Genomic DNA, 18,020 nt, shown 5'->3' with positions numbered 1-18,020 from the left:
CTTTTTAAAGCTGAGCTTAAAACTTATTTATTTAGACTGGCTTTTAATATCTAGCAGTTGGTGAAGCATTTTGTGTATATTATGTATTTTCTTGTTGTTGTTTTTCAATTTTTGTCTTATTGTTTTGTTTTATTAGAAAGCACTTTGGTTCCCTTTGAGTGTTGTAAAGGGCTGTATAATAAATGTTGATTGATTGATTGATTGAATGATGTCAGCTGATGAAGCGTGGGTTCTAAACACTACATTTTCAACTAAATATCCAAATAAATCTAAAGTAAACTAAATTAATCATATAAACTAAATTACTGATCTAATGCCCACATTGTCACTATATGATAGGCTAGTTGAAATGAATCACCGTTTTCTCCAGAGCGGCTGTACAGCCGAATAAAATTCTGTTGCATTATTTTCCTGTTTAACACCGTGAAGCTGCTTTGAAACAATCTGCATTGTAAAAAGCGCTATATAAATAAAAAGTTGATTTCTTTGCCACTGTCGCCTCTGGATTGCTTAGTAAGGGACACTTAATGCTGCTCGGATTCGATGACTGGAATTATTGCATATAAAAAAATAATAAATAGATTTACTTTTGGCATGTGAATGGGAAAAATGCAATGTATAGGATTGGTAATCTATTAGCCAATTGGGTAGGAGTGAAAGATAAAGAATAAAAATATTAAAAGTAGAAAGACCACTGTGCCAACTCAATCAGGTTTTGACAAATACGCAATAAATCAAGTTCTGCATCTTCTCTATTTTCCTCTGTAAAATAAATATAAATGAAATAGAGAACACGCAGCTACCAATCTACATTGTACATCAATGCTGATATGACTATTTTTTTCAGTCACAAGCCAGTCATGTGCGGTTTAGTCATACCGGGAACCACGGCTTTATGCCATGCAGTCAAATCACTGAACTGGAATAAATAGAAATAAATAGGCTACTATCATGCTGAAGTAACAAATTATTTCCACAAGGGGCGCTCGGTGGCTCAAAAAACAAAATGCACTTTTGGAATACCCTCAGATTTTATATTCTAGACATGTACATTAATCATAATTGTAATTAAAATATTAACTATAACTTGAAAATGTGGATATTTCAGTGGCATTAGACGTTAAGTTGGACGTCGAGCGGTTAAATCAAGCCGGAAGTAGCTGGAGGTCATGAAACAAGGGGCGGGACGAACGACTGACAAACATGCATTGGCAAGTCGTCAGATGTTAAACCTGATCAGAATGAACCGCTAAACTATCGTGAACATCAAAATCATGGGGTTCATCGTTCAAAGACAGCGCTATACGTTAGAACATTTACCTATATTTTATTAATCAGAGTTTGGCAGAGGCGCCTGTCCTCTCTCTACTGTTTGTTTACATTTAGTTTCAGTTTTATGTGATCACTTTGTCGAGATGGATTACCTGCTACAGGTGAAAGTGGGAGCTCTATTTGGGCTGCTGTTCTTAACTCTATTTTTTGGTTTCATCCCAGCGCGGATGAAATGGTTTCAAGTCACTAGTGGAACAGGTAAATAATCATTTAAGTGCTTTTGGGGGTGTTTTACTGTCCAATACATGATGTTTTCTTTCATTTATCGCCTCATCGCAACGTATTTATGTACTGCATGTTGTGCATCTGTTCACATATGTACAAGTGTGTGTTTATGTATATATGTGCGTATGTATTTATGTGGAATTTGCTCAGTCTTTATTTATATTTGGAATTTGCTCTGCTTTATACAACAAACATATCAGAGTCAGCTGATGAGGAGACTTCAGTTCACACACGTTTAACAATGCATCAGGGTGGAAGTGAAACTGGTGTTTGAACAAAAAAGCTTAAACAAGCAAAACTAAACATGACCCACAGTAATCTATAGTAACCCAAATGTGTTATGAATCACACACACAAAAATAAAATTAAAAAATAGACACAGATGTCACAAATAATTGCCTGTGCAACCAGAATAGGATGTGGTTTTCACATGGTTATGAGTTATCAGTTTAGTAAAATGTCATTAACGCTTTGGTTAGTTTGTTTTTGAGTTGTAGGGCTCTGCTTAATCAAATGGCTACAGTTATGCCTAAACATTAGGTTGTGAGTAAATAAAATGATCCGTTATGATGTGTTTTTAATTATTTCTGGGCTCCTGATTAAAATCCCATGTGGCGAAACGTTTTACTTTGGCTGATAAGCTAAAAGGAGTGATTAGAGAAAGATTGCACCATTCATGTCAATCAGCAGCACCATTAATCAATGTAACGTGACTTTGATTTGTGTTTTTCTTTGTTTCCAGCAATCCACAGAGCCGTGCTGAGTTTTGTGAGCTGCTTTGCAGGAGGCGTCTTCCTGTCCGCCTGTTTATTAGACATCATCCCAGACTACCTCTCCGACATTCAGGAAGTGCTAAAAAAACAAGGCCTTGATGTGAGCTCGCTGAATGTTCAAATTAAAGTCAATATGTTCCTGTAATTCCATGTTTCTGATACCAATTCTCCTCATCTTCCAGGAGGGCTTCCCGCTCGCAGAGTTCATCATAGCGTGTGGCTTCTTCACAGTCTTAATCTTAGAAAAAATGGTTCTGAGCTGCACAGAGGGCCTCAGAAATGAGGAGACGGCTCCTCTTTTAGCTCCGGCGGGTCACGGACATGCCCACGGATCGAACTCGCTGAATGATCTGGAGGGCAGTGGTCACCACATCCATGTGGATTTTCACGCGCACTCATCCTTCCGCTCCTTCATGCTCTTCCTGTCTCTCTCTCTCCACTCGGTGTTTGAGGGTTTGGCCATTGGCTTGCAGACCACGGACACTAAGGTGATTTAGTGAGTTTTGTTTGACAAGACATCTGTGTTGAGTCACTGTGCTGACATTGTTAGAAAACTGATAAAGTTTTAGGTCCAAAGGTTTATAGTTCGGTTTAGCATTGTGACTCAAAATCATGCTGTTTTTGTTGGGTTTTGTCCTATGTCCCTAGGGTGCCAAAGCACTTTAGTCTTTAGATAAATGCCAAAGGGATAGTTCACCCAAAAATTCTGTCACCATTTATTCACCCTCAAGTTATTCCAAACCTGTATAAATGTCTTTGTTCTGCTGAACACAAAGGAAGATATTTGGAAGAATGTTTGTAACCAAGCAGATCTCTGCCCCCATTGACTACCACAGTAGGAAAAAAATACTGTAGAGACAGAGCGACACGCGTCATAATCTGAAGACCACGCCCACCGGGGGGGGAAATAATTAAACTGTCTCCATTGACTTTGTATTGCCTGAAGTGGTCGATTTGTCATTTTTGAATTGTAAAAAAAAAAACAGAACAATGTATAAAAGCTGATATGTGACAAGGTGTAGAGCAAACAAGCTAAACAACCCAGAACGTAAAAAAGTTTTTATAAACTGTTGACCCAAAAAACGAGCGTTTAAGGACAAAAAAGTGGATAAAGGCAATTGAGACAGAGCGCGACATGTTATATTACACTGAGAACTGCGCCCACTGGAGGGGAACGTAATCAGCGACAGGAAATATAATATATAAAACTGACATTTGGATATTTGACTTAACAGTGACAAAATCTTTACTGCACCCATAGGCATACTGAGTGTCAGGATCCCAAAATTCACCCGTTCTTCCTGCTGATGCTTCACGTCTTATTGCCTGTATCCACTTTTGTCTCCTTAAACGCTCGTTTTTTTGGGTCGAGATCTGCTTGGTTACAAACATTCTTCCAAATGTCTTCCTTTGTGTTCAGCAGAACAAAGAAATGTGTACAGGTTTGGAACAACTTGAGTAAATGATGACAGAATTTTCATTTTTGGCTGAACTATCCCTTTAAGAAAGTCATGATGAGTGTGAGTAAATGACAGAATTTTCATTTTGAAATAGTTTGCAAATATTTTGTCAGAATTTTTGCTTCTAGTAATTGTAAAGTGCATAGAAATTACACTTTACAAAGTCAGCACAAAGCAGAATTCCCAAGCTATTTTACTTTCGTAATATGAAACCGAATATCCGGAATTTATCTTTTATGATGGAAAATAAGAGTGCTTGGTGACATCAGCCAGAAAGTGATGAATGTAACAAAGACAAGTTTCACTTTTTCCACTCCTCTTTCTGCTCAGGTGTTGGAGATCTGCATTGCTATCCTGGTTCACAAGAGCATCATTGTCTTCAGTCTGTCGGTGAAGCTGGTTCAGAGCGCGGTCAAGCCCATGTGGGTGGGGCTCTACGTGTCCGTCTTCGCTGTGATGTCTCCTCTCGGCATTGGCATCGGCATTCTAGTGATCGAGGCTCAGCTGGAGGACGGTGCTTTTATACAGGCGGTGCTGGAGGGGCTGGCAGCCGGGACGTTTGTCTATATCACCTTCTTAGAGATCCTTCCCCATGAACTGAACTCCCCTGAGCGGCCACTGCTCAAAGTATTCTTCCTCCTCTGTGGCTTCTCTGTAATGGCCGGTCTGTGTTTTATGGGCTGAAAGACCCTTTTCATTTTTTGTGATCTCTGGCTAGAAAACTGGAGCCTCTGGGTAATCACACCCAGTGAGAAAAGACTTCCAAACTGCACACAATTTCAGGAAAATGAAAGATTCACTACTCGTTTTATAGAGGAACTGAGAGTTTGCTTTTTACAAGAACAAAGATGGTGATTTTTTTTTTTTTTACAAACTTTTACCAGATCATTTCAAAGTGTTTTAAATTACTTTTATCGTTCTTTTGCTGACCAGATTTCAGCATCGAATGACATAGTATCTTGCGTGCAAATTGTGACTTTTACAAATATTTTTACTTGAACTTGTTTTGCCTTTTTCTAACTGGTCACATGCCACTTTTGTGTTTTCTCTTTGACTTGCACAACACTATCCATAAAAGCACCAGTTGTCTGATCAAATACTAATTTATATATATATACTCAAATACTAATTTACATTATGAACATTAACTGCCATATTTCTGTATTTTTAATAGTGTTGTGTACCATGTACATACTGGTTTTTCACCCTTTGTGTGCCACATTTCCTGCACACGGTAAATTTGCCGAGCAGCCAAATGTTTGAACAATTTGTACTCGTGATCATATAAAAGATTTTATGAGATTCCACAGTAAAATGAGTCCAAATGTGGTGTGTTCATTAAATAACACAAATGTATATGTTCAATAATCATATTAAATGTATGATTATGCAGACTATTAAGACCGTATAAATATCTGCATTTCAAACCAGTGGAAAGAGCATGATATTTTAGTGCAGACCTCTTTCTGTAGACTATTGTGCCTTATTAGAAAGAGAAACGACAAATGACATGCATTTTTAATGTTTAACATTGAAAAACAAAGGAAAAGTAATGCAATGGAATGGAAAAAACGAGTTCTGTGATTCAACATGCTTTGTTTGGAGTAGCAGAAAAGCAGTAGGATCTGGTTCAAACATGACTTTATCTTGCAATACCCGATTTAGCCTCTAGATGTTAGACTTCTACACACAATGTCGGTAAAGTATTGACAATGTTTAAAAATGGCATAATACTAGTACTATTTTTGCAGTATATAATATGTATATTTCAGTATGTACATGTTCAGTATGCAAGGAGTTGCAACTTTTGTCAAATTGTACAGAATATAACCAGAACATACTGCATGAGATATCCCACCATGCAGAGTGTGCTCAACCTCCCTTTTCCAGTGTGATGAATGAACCCAAAATATACATTATACACATCTCTTTTGTGTTGTTATTTAACAAAACTTCCCAAAGGTATTTTTAAACTGATTTAAAAATGCAACATTTTATATTCCAGATGATAACTGGATGCCACTCATTATCTCACAACTGTTTAGCATAATATGGAATGTATGTGGCTGCATAATGCATACTGTTTCACTTTTTATATATATTTTTTTAAATACTCAGTGTATACTGCAGTATTCTAGTATTCAATTCCAAACACAGCCACGCCATATTCCTGGCTCAGGATAAGTGACAGTATTGCTCTATGGGAGATTTTTCTTGGTCTTTATTTTGTATCATGCTTTAAATGAGTGGTTGTCCACAACAATTTAACCCTCTCTTTTATTTCAATGAAATTATTGTACTATAGTTTAGTTCGACAATATTTTGTATTTAATATGTTTAGGGGATTTTATGGTACTAAATTATATTAATGCTGTAGTTTTAATCAATTTATTCACTTTTTGACCATGATTAGGAAATTAACAACTTAAACAGTCATACATCTTTAATGCTTTGGAGCACAGACTTCAAGGATTAGTTCCCCAAAATACACATTTCCTGATAATTTACTCACCCCTATGCCATCCAAGACGTTCACGTCTTTCTTGTCGAAAAGAAATTAAGTTTTTTGAAGAAAACATTCCAGGGTTTTTCATCATATAATAGGTTTCAGTTGCAACCAAAATGCTGAAGGTCCAAATCAATGCAGTTTCAAAACGCTTCGATGGGCTCCAGAGGCTCTGCGTGATCCCAGATGAGGAATAGGGTCTTATCTAACAAAACGATTATCCGTCTTTTAACATTTATTGCAATACAATACGTAACACAAGTGCATGTCATAAAAGCAAGATGACAACATAATTTATAACCATAATTAAACTAAACTATACCTGTTCTATCATGTTCTATCTTCATGTTGCATTTATGCTCTGGCTCTGAAGGCATCTTACAACAGTTCCCACATGAGTGATTTATAGATTCTCATGACAGAATATAGGGGAGCGCGGGGCACAACCTAACGCGGGGTTAGTTGTAACACGCATGTTTTAACCCTTTCCACATATGCCAGAATGACGAAACTTAGTGTATTTACTAGTTGCCATATCAACATTATTTAGAGAAAAAATAGTGCCGAAATTAAAAAATCTCTGGAAGATGTCACTGAACATGGATTTAACCATCTCAGTTTTTTTGTGCTTATTTAAAATAAGACAAATCCGATATTATTGTAATCTTATATCTGTTATTTAACAGTTGAGATCGTTCTTTAGGGCTGATCTAACCATCAGAAGACACGAGCAGCGATTTAAATCCCAGTTGCGCAGACAGGGTGCGTTGTAACTCTGCGTTACAATGAAATATGCTTATTAGAAATATGCCATTATATTCTATACTTTTATGAATTCTTTTGAGAAACCATGAGAAAAGGGTGAATAATGACAGAGTTAATGTTCAGAAATTATTCATTATTATTATGTTTTGAACTATGCTGTATAGCTGTATTTATCGATATGTTTGTAGTCAAACTCAAAAATGCTTATATTTTTTATGACATTTCACTTCCATTCTTTCGGGGTAAATCAAGAAAAAAGTATACACTGTATTAATGAAACAAAACCACATAATTGTACTAGACACGTGTGCAATTAATGTGGGAAAAAATAAATACTCTGAACCCCAAGTGGATTTACACAAACTGAGAAAGTCAAAAAGCGTTAGGTTGTGCCCCGCTCTCCCCTACTAATCAACTAGAAGAGTTAACTCCAAATCAGCAGTGTTGGGGAAAGTTACTTTGAAAAGTAATGCATTACTCCCTTAAAAAGTAACTAATTCAGTTACTTAGTTACTTTTAAAAAAAAATAATGCGTTACGTTACTTTTGCGTTACTTTTTCTCACCTGGGCTGGGCTTGTTTTTGTTTATAAAAAAAAGTTATATTTTTGTGCAACGGTAAATACCAAAATTGTAATAATAAGCCCCAGGCTGAGGTAAAAATGCAAATTCACGCATGAACAGTAGAGGGCGCAGCTCTGCTGTGCTGCCATTCTGGATAATGGTAGAATAGGATGCAGGAGGAAAAAGTTTTACCAATAAAAACAAAAAATCTAGTAATTTTCATCATCAAAGGTCAGCAGCAAGACATTGGTAAATTAAATATAAAGGTAGATTATGCATAAAAATTGTTGTTTTATTTAACATTTAATTATTGGAGGTTTGCATAGTAGGCCTACTCTGATTTTGCATTTGACTGATTTTAATCATTTTGAGGAGTACTGAATCTTTATTGTGCAAGTGAGATAAATAAATGCTCACATTTAGTCTGGAACTACAATAACCATCATGTTTACACACAATGCCTCTGCACTTATTTTTCTGGGGGCAGGAGAGCTGTCAGTCAAATTAATGTGAAAAAGTAACTTGCGTTACTTTTTTGAAAAAGTAACTCAGATATTTTGTTGTAAATTTGAAAAGTAATGCATTACTTTACTAGTTACTTGGAAAAAGTAATATTATTACGTAACTCAAGTTACTTGTAATGCGTTACCCCCAACACTGCAAATCAGCTACATAAATTCATCAACTAACCATTCAGAAACGTCCTGTTGCATTCTACATGTTGTCACTTCTTCTTGAGTCTCTCCATCATTGTCCGACTCTGGTTTGAACATAAAAGGCTGAATAGTTTCTGACATTTTCATTGCGTGTCTGCGTGAGGTAATCGGAGCTGCTAAAGCTCCGCCCTCTTCTAGAAAGGGGAGCAGCAGCTCATTTGCATTTAAAGGGACACTCACAAAAATGGCTCGTTTTTGCTCGTCCCCAAAAAGTGACAATTTTAACATGCTATAAAAATAATCTAATACCTGTGGGGTATTTTGAGCTAAAACTTCACATACACACTCTGGGGATATCAGAGACTTTTACATCATGTAAAAAGGGGAATTATAAGACCCCTTTAAGGCTGCTCTGTGCCTGCTCAAAATTATGTGTATATGCACAATGCGGCATAAAAGCCAGACTAAATTATGCATGCTCTAACCCACCTCAGCCCCTAGTATAACAATATGCAGTTCAAATTGTGTAAATGCATTTATGCCACCTCTGAGCAGCGTAAAGATACCTTATTACCACTTCAGAAACACATCTGCGCCACCTTTGCAGTGTAAATTTGGCTTTAGATGGTTCAAAAAAATTACAACAAATTGTTCACTAAGTGAAAATGAAAGAAAATCTGTGTAAAACATTGCACTTTTAATTATAAAACTGAACTTTTTATAAACAGCAGAATGGCTAGCAAATGGCTGCATATGCTATAGTCCAAAACCTGTGCAGTGGGTCAAAAAAGTGGGCCTTTGCATTAAGGATGGCATACAAGTGTCCAAAAACTTTTTGGGGCCCACTGTATCTTTGAAAAGAATCACAAAATAAAAAGGTCAATAACAAAGTCCAGCTCTAATGAGTGAATTGCTATGTACTGAGGAGCTTTTCTGTAGACAATGACACGGGCTGCCAGGAAGGTCGTTCATTTGTGCCTGTGCAGCAGAGCAGCAGGTTTTTGTGACGGACACGTACAAGAACTGCTCCTCCACTGCTCATTATCGGCTTTTTGCTCACATGCCTGAATGGATGGTATCTGTGCAGACCTGTCGCTTGTCCTAAATTCACCCCGCCGCCATGCAGAAAACCCCATTCACACTGAATCGTTAGTAGTCACTGTAATTATGAATGGAACGAGGGCAAGCAGGGCCGCAATTTCGTAAATGGTAGCTAAATCGTTTCATTTTTTTATTAGGCTACCGCTTTATTTATAATATAGGCTATTTTTGGTTGCAGGACCAAAACTTTAATTACAAAAAGTGCTCGCTGCATAATAAAGAGGGAACCACATTGAGGATTATAAAGTATAAACCCAATGCACTACAAAATGCGTTTAATAATGTTATTGTGAAACTCAGTCAATGGTCACAGGATTAGTTCCTTTCTGATCACATTCCGTCTTTGTGCTTGGTTTGGGCTGCCATGGTTTTAAGGAAATCAAGAATTCCCTGTTATTTGGTTATAAAAATAACTTTATTGAATTTGCAGCTTGTATCTGTTGATCTAGTCTAGTCTGGGACTAAATCAAACGGAGATTCAAGGCTATAATCCAGATCACCAGAGCTAAATCTTTACATTCTAGTGTAGGTATGGATGGGGTAGATGGGATGGTCTCTAAGGATTTGGCTTCCATCTTGCTCCTTGAAATGACATTTTAAGCACCAGCTGCATCTGTTGACTACTTCTGGTAACCTCAAACACTATATTTTTAAAGTCACCATGAAATAAAAATGGACCATTCTTATTTATTATAGAATATTGCAGTAATTATTATAAATTATTTATGGTATCTGTGCACATCATTATTTAAAAAAAAATCATAAACTTTAATCAATAGCTTCTCCTTCTTGTAGCATCTTCTCTTCTCTGATGATGTGTTTACTGGCCTGAGGGCGGGACAACCTGTCACTCACATGAGCTTGACCAATAGCAAACCACAACCATCCAATCATTTCCCCATGGACAAAATAAAGTCCCACCCTACAGTTTTTCTTGTTCGAGAAGCCGTTTCACTCGGATATACGTCACAAAAGGGAAGAAAAGACTATCGCAACTTCCATTTCATGCTGACATTAACATAAGAGCGTACATTTGTTATATTCGTTTCCAGTTATTCTATCTGTACAAAATAGTTTGTTATGCTGCTTTTTGTTGCAAGCAGGTATTTTTGTTATCATATAATTTTAATTTATTAAAAGGGGTTCTTGCCCATGCAAAACTTATAAGGTATTATATAGTACATTTACATTTTTTTAAATGATGGAAAAATACAAAATTATACATCAATTTTATTCTACTATTTTTCATAGGCACTTGAAAAAAAAGAGTCGGAAATTATCAAATCCATCCATTCTCTAAACTGCAAACATTTAAAACCTGCAGAAAGATCACATCAGTAATGCTTTACGTTACTTTTGCATTACTTTTTCTCACCTAGGCTGGACTTGTTTGCTTTTGTGGGGGGTTTTTTATAACAAAAAACTTTTATTTTTGGCCAAATGTAAAGACTCAGTCACACCAAAATTGAAATAAGCCTCTGGCTGAAGGAAATGGAAATTCACACGTGTACAGTAGAGGGCGCAGCTCAAGCAAACCTTTTAACTGTGCTGCTTTTCCGGATAACACAAGAATAGGACAGGAGAAAACAGTTTAACACTTACTTCACCAATAAAAACTAAAAAATCTAAAGTAATTTTTGCTTATGTTTTAACTAAATCATCAAAGATCAGCAGCAAGTTGGTCAATAAAGTGAGATTAAATACATACAAATTTTTGTTTGATGTATTTGATTTTGCATTTGACTGATTTTATCCATTTTGAGGAATACTGAATCTTTTTTGTGTGAGATTAGTAAACGCATGCTCACATTTAGTCTAGAACTACAATAACCATTATGTTTACACACAAAGTCTCTGCACTTACGATTTCTCTTAACATTGGGACAGGAGAGCTGACAGTCAATAAATGGGAGAACAAAATAACTTGCGTTACTTATTTGAAAAGTAACTAAGATATTTGTTGTAACTTTTAAAAGTAATGCATTACTTTACTTGAAAAAGTTATCTGATTACGTAACTCAAGTTACTTGTAATGCGTTACTACCCCCAACACTAGTGATTAGGATGTAGTACTTGTTACATTGCTAATGTAATCTATTTACATATTCTTTGTGAACAATACCAATGATACACAAAATGGAGCGTGACAGAGAATGTGTTCAGTGCTCACTGAGCACCGCATCCCTGCTCTGCTCTCAATAGTTCTGTGCATCTTCATTCAGCGGACAGAGGCTTCTGTATAAAGGGCTTATGTAATTTCATAGGTCACTAGATAAATGACTTGATCTTATTTCTGGAAGGCATGCAGAACATCCTAGCAAGCACATAGCATTTTTACTCATTATTTTTCAATATCTAAACATTCGTAAAGGTACACAATGTAACTTTTTGTTCAAAAATAATAAACTTGAAATAATACATCAATCCTTCTTCCAAAACCTGTTTTTACTGTACCCTGATTCACTATGGTAAGCCTATTATAATTGTCTATATTTTAGACCTGATGGGATGGTTTTCCTGGGAAATTGTGTGTATGCATCACTCGCCCGTGCGTGTCTGTCCGTAAATAGAGAACAGTTGCTCCGGCTACTTTGACACTTGTATGGTGTGGGAGTGGCATTTAATCTCTCAGAAAGGTTGACATGGATCATGCTAAATCTCCATCCTCCGGGGGAATAACCAGTTTAAAAAAAAAATAAAAAAAAGAGAAGGTGACAGAGCTCATAATAAAACGAGAATAAGCATTGAAATGTTGTAAAAGCGAAGCGGAGATGACGTTTTTATTACTCAGGTGAGCAAGGTATTTTATTGAACAGATGAATTGCCATTTGAAGCTCTAACAGAGTTTATTATAAAAAATGATCTATTGTGAAGGGTCATTTATGGCACCAAATTCCCTCCATAGTCATTTCATTGTGATTGTTGTCGTGCTGTGCTGGAATTTATTTTCAAGGAAGTACCGTGTCTTAATGATTATAGCTACAGTAACGTCCTTTCTATCTAAACTGGTAATATATAGTGAATGTTTTATGAGCAGTAGGATTCTTCTCTCTCACTCTCTCTGAGAAAGAACCATATTCATCCCCACAGTCACGCAGAGCAGAAGCACAACCAAAACAATGTTCTTCCGCAAAATGCATACAGTTTTGTTTAACCACTATAGTGTACATTCAAATCAAGTTAGATTGAAGCAAAATTATTTAAGATACTAAATCATAAGTTCATGTTTTATCAGTGGGGTAAGAAAAAAAAAAGTTGTTTTCCCTTTGAATTAAAGGTGCAATAGTTGATCTGGGAAATGCTAACTTTAGCCTGCTTGCATTGAAAGCATACAATCCCACCCTCCCTGCAAATCGCCGTCCAAAGCCATGCCTCCTCCAAAACACATGAACGCACACAGACCAGAAGCGAGACGATCAGAGAACGTTATTGTATTACATGATGTGTCATTCGGTGGCGAGAAAACTTTACAGTACAGTCAGTAGCAGTGCTACAATAACAAACTTATGACGTATGATATCTACATGAACAAGCTGCGCAGGGGTCAGCAAACACACGTTGACTGACAGGGAACACATGATATTATTTAATTTGGACCGAATACAATGATTGAACGAACATTTTATGGTCTTATGCCTTCCACAAAAAGGATATATATTTCAAATACATTTAGACCGCTGAACATAGTGATTGCTATCAGGATATGAGGAGACTTTCAATCAGCATAACAAAAAAAAATTCTGTAGAAGATCATATATTGCACCTTATTTTTCTTACCTCACTGACCTTTTCTTTCTTGTTTTTAACACCTTATCTTGATCAATATTTCAGGGGGAAAAAAATAAGATTTAAATCTTTTTGCTTCTCAAGTAAATGTATCTTGATTTAAAGGCAAAATATGTAAGATTTCCATTATTATACAGGTGAGCAACTCTAGTTTGGATACATTCATCGACAGAAAACTAAACATTGTTATATAGCTCAACACAGTTAGTCTTATTGTTTGAATCTCATTTTCTTGATTTACCACGAGTAGTTTTACCATGCCTAATATCGTTCTAGCTTACTGCAGTGTAGGGATGAAACGGTATGGAAATTTAACATCACGATTATAGTGACCCAAATTATCACGGTTATCAATATTATCACGGTTTTGTTCAAACGAGATGAAAGTGTTCAAAAAGAACAGATGCTCACACTTAAAACATTTCAACAAGTTTTATATTTGAAATTCAACAAACAACAAATAACTAAAGCAGCTCTAAGCACTTTTTTAAGCTAGATTCTGTGGGATTTCCTTCCTTAATGGCCGTCATCAATAGCAACGCATAACACATAAATAATAATAATTTGTCGTAAATATAATCTCTAATATTATCACTGTAAATATATTCCCAAGCAATATTCTCATCAGTGTTCTATCAGACACATTTAAATCTAGCATATTTTGTGTTAGAGCCCAAACAGTATCCTAGTGAAATAATGCATATCCATATTTCCATATGATTTGACAGTTTATTTTATTAAATATCAAAATGTGTGCATCATACCTGACACCTAGATGAACACTTTACAGTCTTTTTATGACTGTCATTCTCTTCAAATGCTATTGAAGTTTGAAACGTGTATAACGTTACCAATGTTGTATGTAACTTTACAGACGGTCCCTAAATTCGCCTGCGTTATGCCAGTCATATCAGATGCTCTGTGGTTCTGCTGTGTTTTTTTTAAACCATTGTCGCTGCTGAAATAGAACAAAAACAGTCATCCACTGTATGATGAATGAATCTCCTGCATACATCGCTCGTTTATCTCTGATCTGAGTGCAGATTTCAGCGAGTGAGCGCGGCGCGCGCGCTCTGAACAAAACTCCGCTAGTCTGAACGCCTCTGATTTTGAGACATTGCATTCATAAACTCAATAGAAACACGTGTAAGTGCTTATAATGCGCAACGCGATTATAACAGATGGCTTTTGAGAAGACTATTATAAGTTCAACAGCCAGAGTGACTAGTGTGCAGCCGAAATAACGTTACACTCGCAAATGGCGGTTGTTAATGTCAAGCCCTGATTATCATCCCTTAAATGTCACCCTAGCCTTGTCTGAATTTGTTCGTTCGCTTCACGTTATTATTTGCCAGACGTAGGTTTGGTATTGAGGTCAAAGTCCACTAGCCTTGCGTTCGTAGTTTTGAAGTGTTCCCCCTATTACAGCGACTTTCTTCTGGCATGTTCTGCAGACAAGGTGACCATCTTAGATTAAGTTTCCCTCAGGATTTATGTAAAAGCCAAAATATGACCACGCCTCAGATTTGGTCCTTTTAGAAGGCAGAACAATCCCCCAAGTGCTGTCACTGCTTTCTGCCATTTATTCTCATTCAGAAAACAGCGGTGCGCCAGACTGACGCTGACTGGACAAGATTTACCGCGAGTTTTCACAACCGTGATAATCACACGCGGTTTTAATGATAAATTTTTTTTATATGATATTACTAACCGTCACTAAATTTTATCGTGGTTTATCGTGAAACCGGTAATCGTTTCATCCCTACTGCAGTGTGCAACAAGTGTCTCATAGTAGCCGCCGAGCGAACGCACAGAGTAGCATTAAAACAACTCAAACAATGTATCTAATATGATAAAACAGCGTTACCTCACATACACATGAGCGGAAGAAGCAGAAGCGATTGTCTGCGGCATAATAAAAGCTCCACTGCTCTCGGGCCATGAGTTGCACTTGACTCTTAGCAATCGCTCCAGCGGCCTCGCCACCCTGCTTCATACTACAGTAACGTTACAAAATCTTTAAAGAGCACTTATTATGGCATTTAAAATGTTCCAAATATTGTTTTAGAAGTCCCCAACAACAGTGTTGCATGCATGCAATGACAAAAAAGACTTTAGTTTTCTTATAATATGCATTTATTTTTACCTGTTTTGACAGCGATTCTCAAATGATTCCTTTAATGATTCACTTTTCAAAACCCCGCCTTTACGTGACGCTAATCTGCGGTGATTGGTCCGATGACCCAGTCAGTTGTGATTGGTATAGTCTGTGCAGATATTTTCGGAAACGGAACGCCCATCAAAGTCTTATAGTGACAGTAATTTGTTAATATGTGTCAGGAGTAGGGTTGGGTATCGTTTGGGTTTTTTTCGATTCCGGTGCCAAACCGATACTTTTAAAACGGTTCCGGTGCCTAAACGGTGCCTGAACCGATACTTTTTTTTTAAAAAAAGGCCACAAAACGAGGTGGATGACATTAAATGGCTTTTTATTTATTTATTTTTTATTTAAATTGAACCATTTATTAAAAGTTTAATGTATACTTAAATGTATGAATATAAATAAATACAAAACACAATTTACTTATTTACAAATTATAATTGACTTATTTACAAATTCACAGTAAAACCTAAGCCACCTAACCCAACTACAACAAGCCTAATATAACTCTTAATTACAATAATAACAGCAGTAGTCTGTATTCTTGGTATGCTACTAACCAGCTTCGAGCTTCAGCTCTTTTTTGAAATATGATCATATTCTCAGGCTAAATATTTTAGAACGCATCGCCTTAATGTTTCCATGGCGACGCGTCATGTTTCTCACATGACACACAGCATCCGCAATAGCGCTGACAGCTCAGCTGTATCGGGTTTATTTCGTTTTTTATTTTTATTCAAAATATTCACAAACTTCTTAACTGTTTGACGAACTATCTGATGTTCAAATGTGTGAGTGAATGTGTGTTAGTTGATCTATAAAGCGCAATGGGCGGCGCCATGTTAGTTTGCGCCTCAGAATCGGATCTGTCGGATTGACAACACTTGAGTTCATTCTCGTCTCACGAAATACATGAAAGTAAGTGACCAGTGAACTGGAAGAAGAAAAGAGTAAATGCTATAGTTACTATATAATGTGCATGTATCTGATGTGAATAAAACATGTAACGTTAGTCAAATTATAATCGTCTGAAAGGATTGTCATAGCCGCTTTCATAGACATCAGGGTGTGTTTTTTTGCTAGTAGCCTACTTATGAGCATTTAAATGTCTGAAACCTGAAATAAACATGATGTCGTTGAAAACACTGAATAGTTGTCATGAGTTGTGATGTGACCAGCGCTGAGCGTCTGTCTCTGGCTCAGCCAAAGCGCGAAAGCACGTTTGAATTTTGGCACCGAAATGAGGAACCGAAATCTGCGTTCTGATTCGGTCCGGTACATACCGGTTATATAAGTACCGGTGCCATATTGGAACCGGATTTCGGTACCCAACCCTAGTCAGGAGTTATGAAAATGAAAACCGCGTCGGTACCGTTTGATTGTAATATGAGCCTCAGCTGATCTCATTCATAAAAAAACTTCTCTATTCTCCTCACGAAGACTCGCGACAAATCAACATCCCTCAGGGCTTTTAGTTCAAAAGTGTGCAGATGAGGAGACATATTGATAGATTCTCATATGTCTGTGTCAAATTTCTGTCAAAATGCGCAGATGTAGCGTAATCATGAGCGATTGAGTCTCTTATGTGTTGTTTTCAATTCATACTGGCAGCCGGAGGGCGCTCTGTGCACATGTAGTCCATATATGGTACAGACAGACGAAGAAGACCATAATAAAAGCTTCCTGAGATCGCGAAACATGCAAATAGAGACATTTGAAGACTAATAAACACACAATCGCGACGATGTATGGTTTGTCTTCAAGCCACTTAGTCTTCAAATGCTCATCCTTGGGCAGATGAAAAAAGTTTGCTTTTGAGTCGCACTTCAGAACACAGCGTCTCATCGCCATGATGTTTTATAGTTTTCACTGGCGTCTTGGAGCGCAATAAGTGGGCGTATCGTATTCAAATAACTTGACAAGTTGACGTCATCTAGTCAGAGAAAAAGCTTCGGTCTTCCAACGATTCTTAAAAATGACTCAGAGTCGACTCTTACTTTTGAAAGAAAATAACTATATATACGGTGCACTGTCATATTTCAAACTTTGCAGGATGTTTTTGTTCACTTAGATATATGTTACACACTACATGAAAGGTAAATTTCAAAATTCCATGATAGGTGCTCTTTAATACATTAGCTCATCCATGATTTCGGTCCCGTCTGATTTTTTTCTACCAGCTGTAGTGGTAAAGACAACAACCCCCATGATTCCACAAAATCAAGCGTCATCAAGCTTTGTTTTGAATAAGTGACCTCTAGCAGCGTAAATTACATATTGTGACTTTAAGAATGTTTAATTATTTGTACTGTACTGAAAAACAGAACAAAAATACTGAGTATAAGATTTTCTTTGTACAGTAAACACCCTTGCATCTGATGTTGAGTTTTGTGTAAAAATGTAATTACATAAATGCTTAGCAGTTCATTAGTTCATATAGATTCAAATGGTTAGAAATGTCATCATGAGTACATGAACTACTAATCTGTTCTACATCCTGTTTCTTATCAATAAAAGTTATTATAGGCTACTGACATTTGCATACTACTTCATCACAATAATAAACTCATCAAAGCAACAATAGGTATAGCACTGAGATTAGATCTTACGCAAGCCACACTCATTTTTGTCCACCTGATGATTTTGTTGTTGGTCTCGTTCGGCCGCTCCCCTAATGGATGTTTATTATGTAG

The 18,020-nt window shown here is 36.7% G+C and overlaps 1 protein-coding gene across 1 annotated transcript; it reads left to right on the top strand.

The window, feature by feature from the left end:
- Positions 1-988: 988 nt before the first annotated feature.
- Positions 989-6,047, top strand: slc39a1 (solute carrier family 39 member 1). Its single transcript, XM_079837038.1, has 4 exons — positions 989-1,530; positions 2,300-2,430; positions 2,513-2,818; positions 4,121-6,047. Exons 1-4 carry the CDS (start codon positions 1,416-1,418, stop codon positions 4,472-4,474), a joined length of 906 nt encoding a protein of 301 aa, XP_079693164.1. The 5' UTR covers positions 989-1,415; the 3' UTR covers positions 4,475-6,047.
- Positions 6,048-18,020: the final 11,973 nt, after the last annotated feature.

The sequence above is a fragment of the Gobio gobio genome, assembly GCF_949357685.1.
Source record: "Gobio gobio genome assembly, chromosome: 2".
Lineage (NCBI taxonomy): Eukaryota > Metazoa > Chordata > Actinopteri > Cypriniformes > Gobionidae > Gobio > Gobio gobio.
Note: the sequence above shows the minus strand (reverse complement) of the source record. Positions and strands in the feature narration are given on the sequence as shown.

What these genes read in the sequence shown, in the direction of transcription:
- slc39a1 (XM_079837038.1), top strand. Translation starts at nt 1,416, where the DNA reads ATGGATTACCTGCTACAGGTGAAAGTGGGAGCTCTATTTGGGCTGCTG. An exon ending in TAAAAAAACAAGGCCTTGAT is followed by an intron (nt 2,431 to 2,512) that starts GTGAGCTCGCTG and finishes CTCATCTTCCAG; the next exon opens with GAGGGCTTCCCGCTCGCAGA. An exon ending in TGCAGACCACGGACACTAAG is followed by an intron (nt 2,819 to 4,120) that starts GTGATTTAGTGA and finishes CTTTCTGCTCAG; the next exon opens with GTGTTGGAGATCTGCATTGC.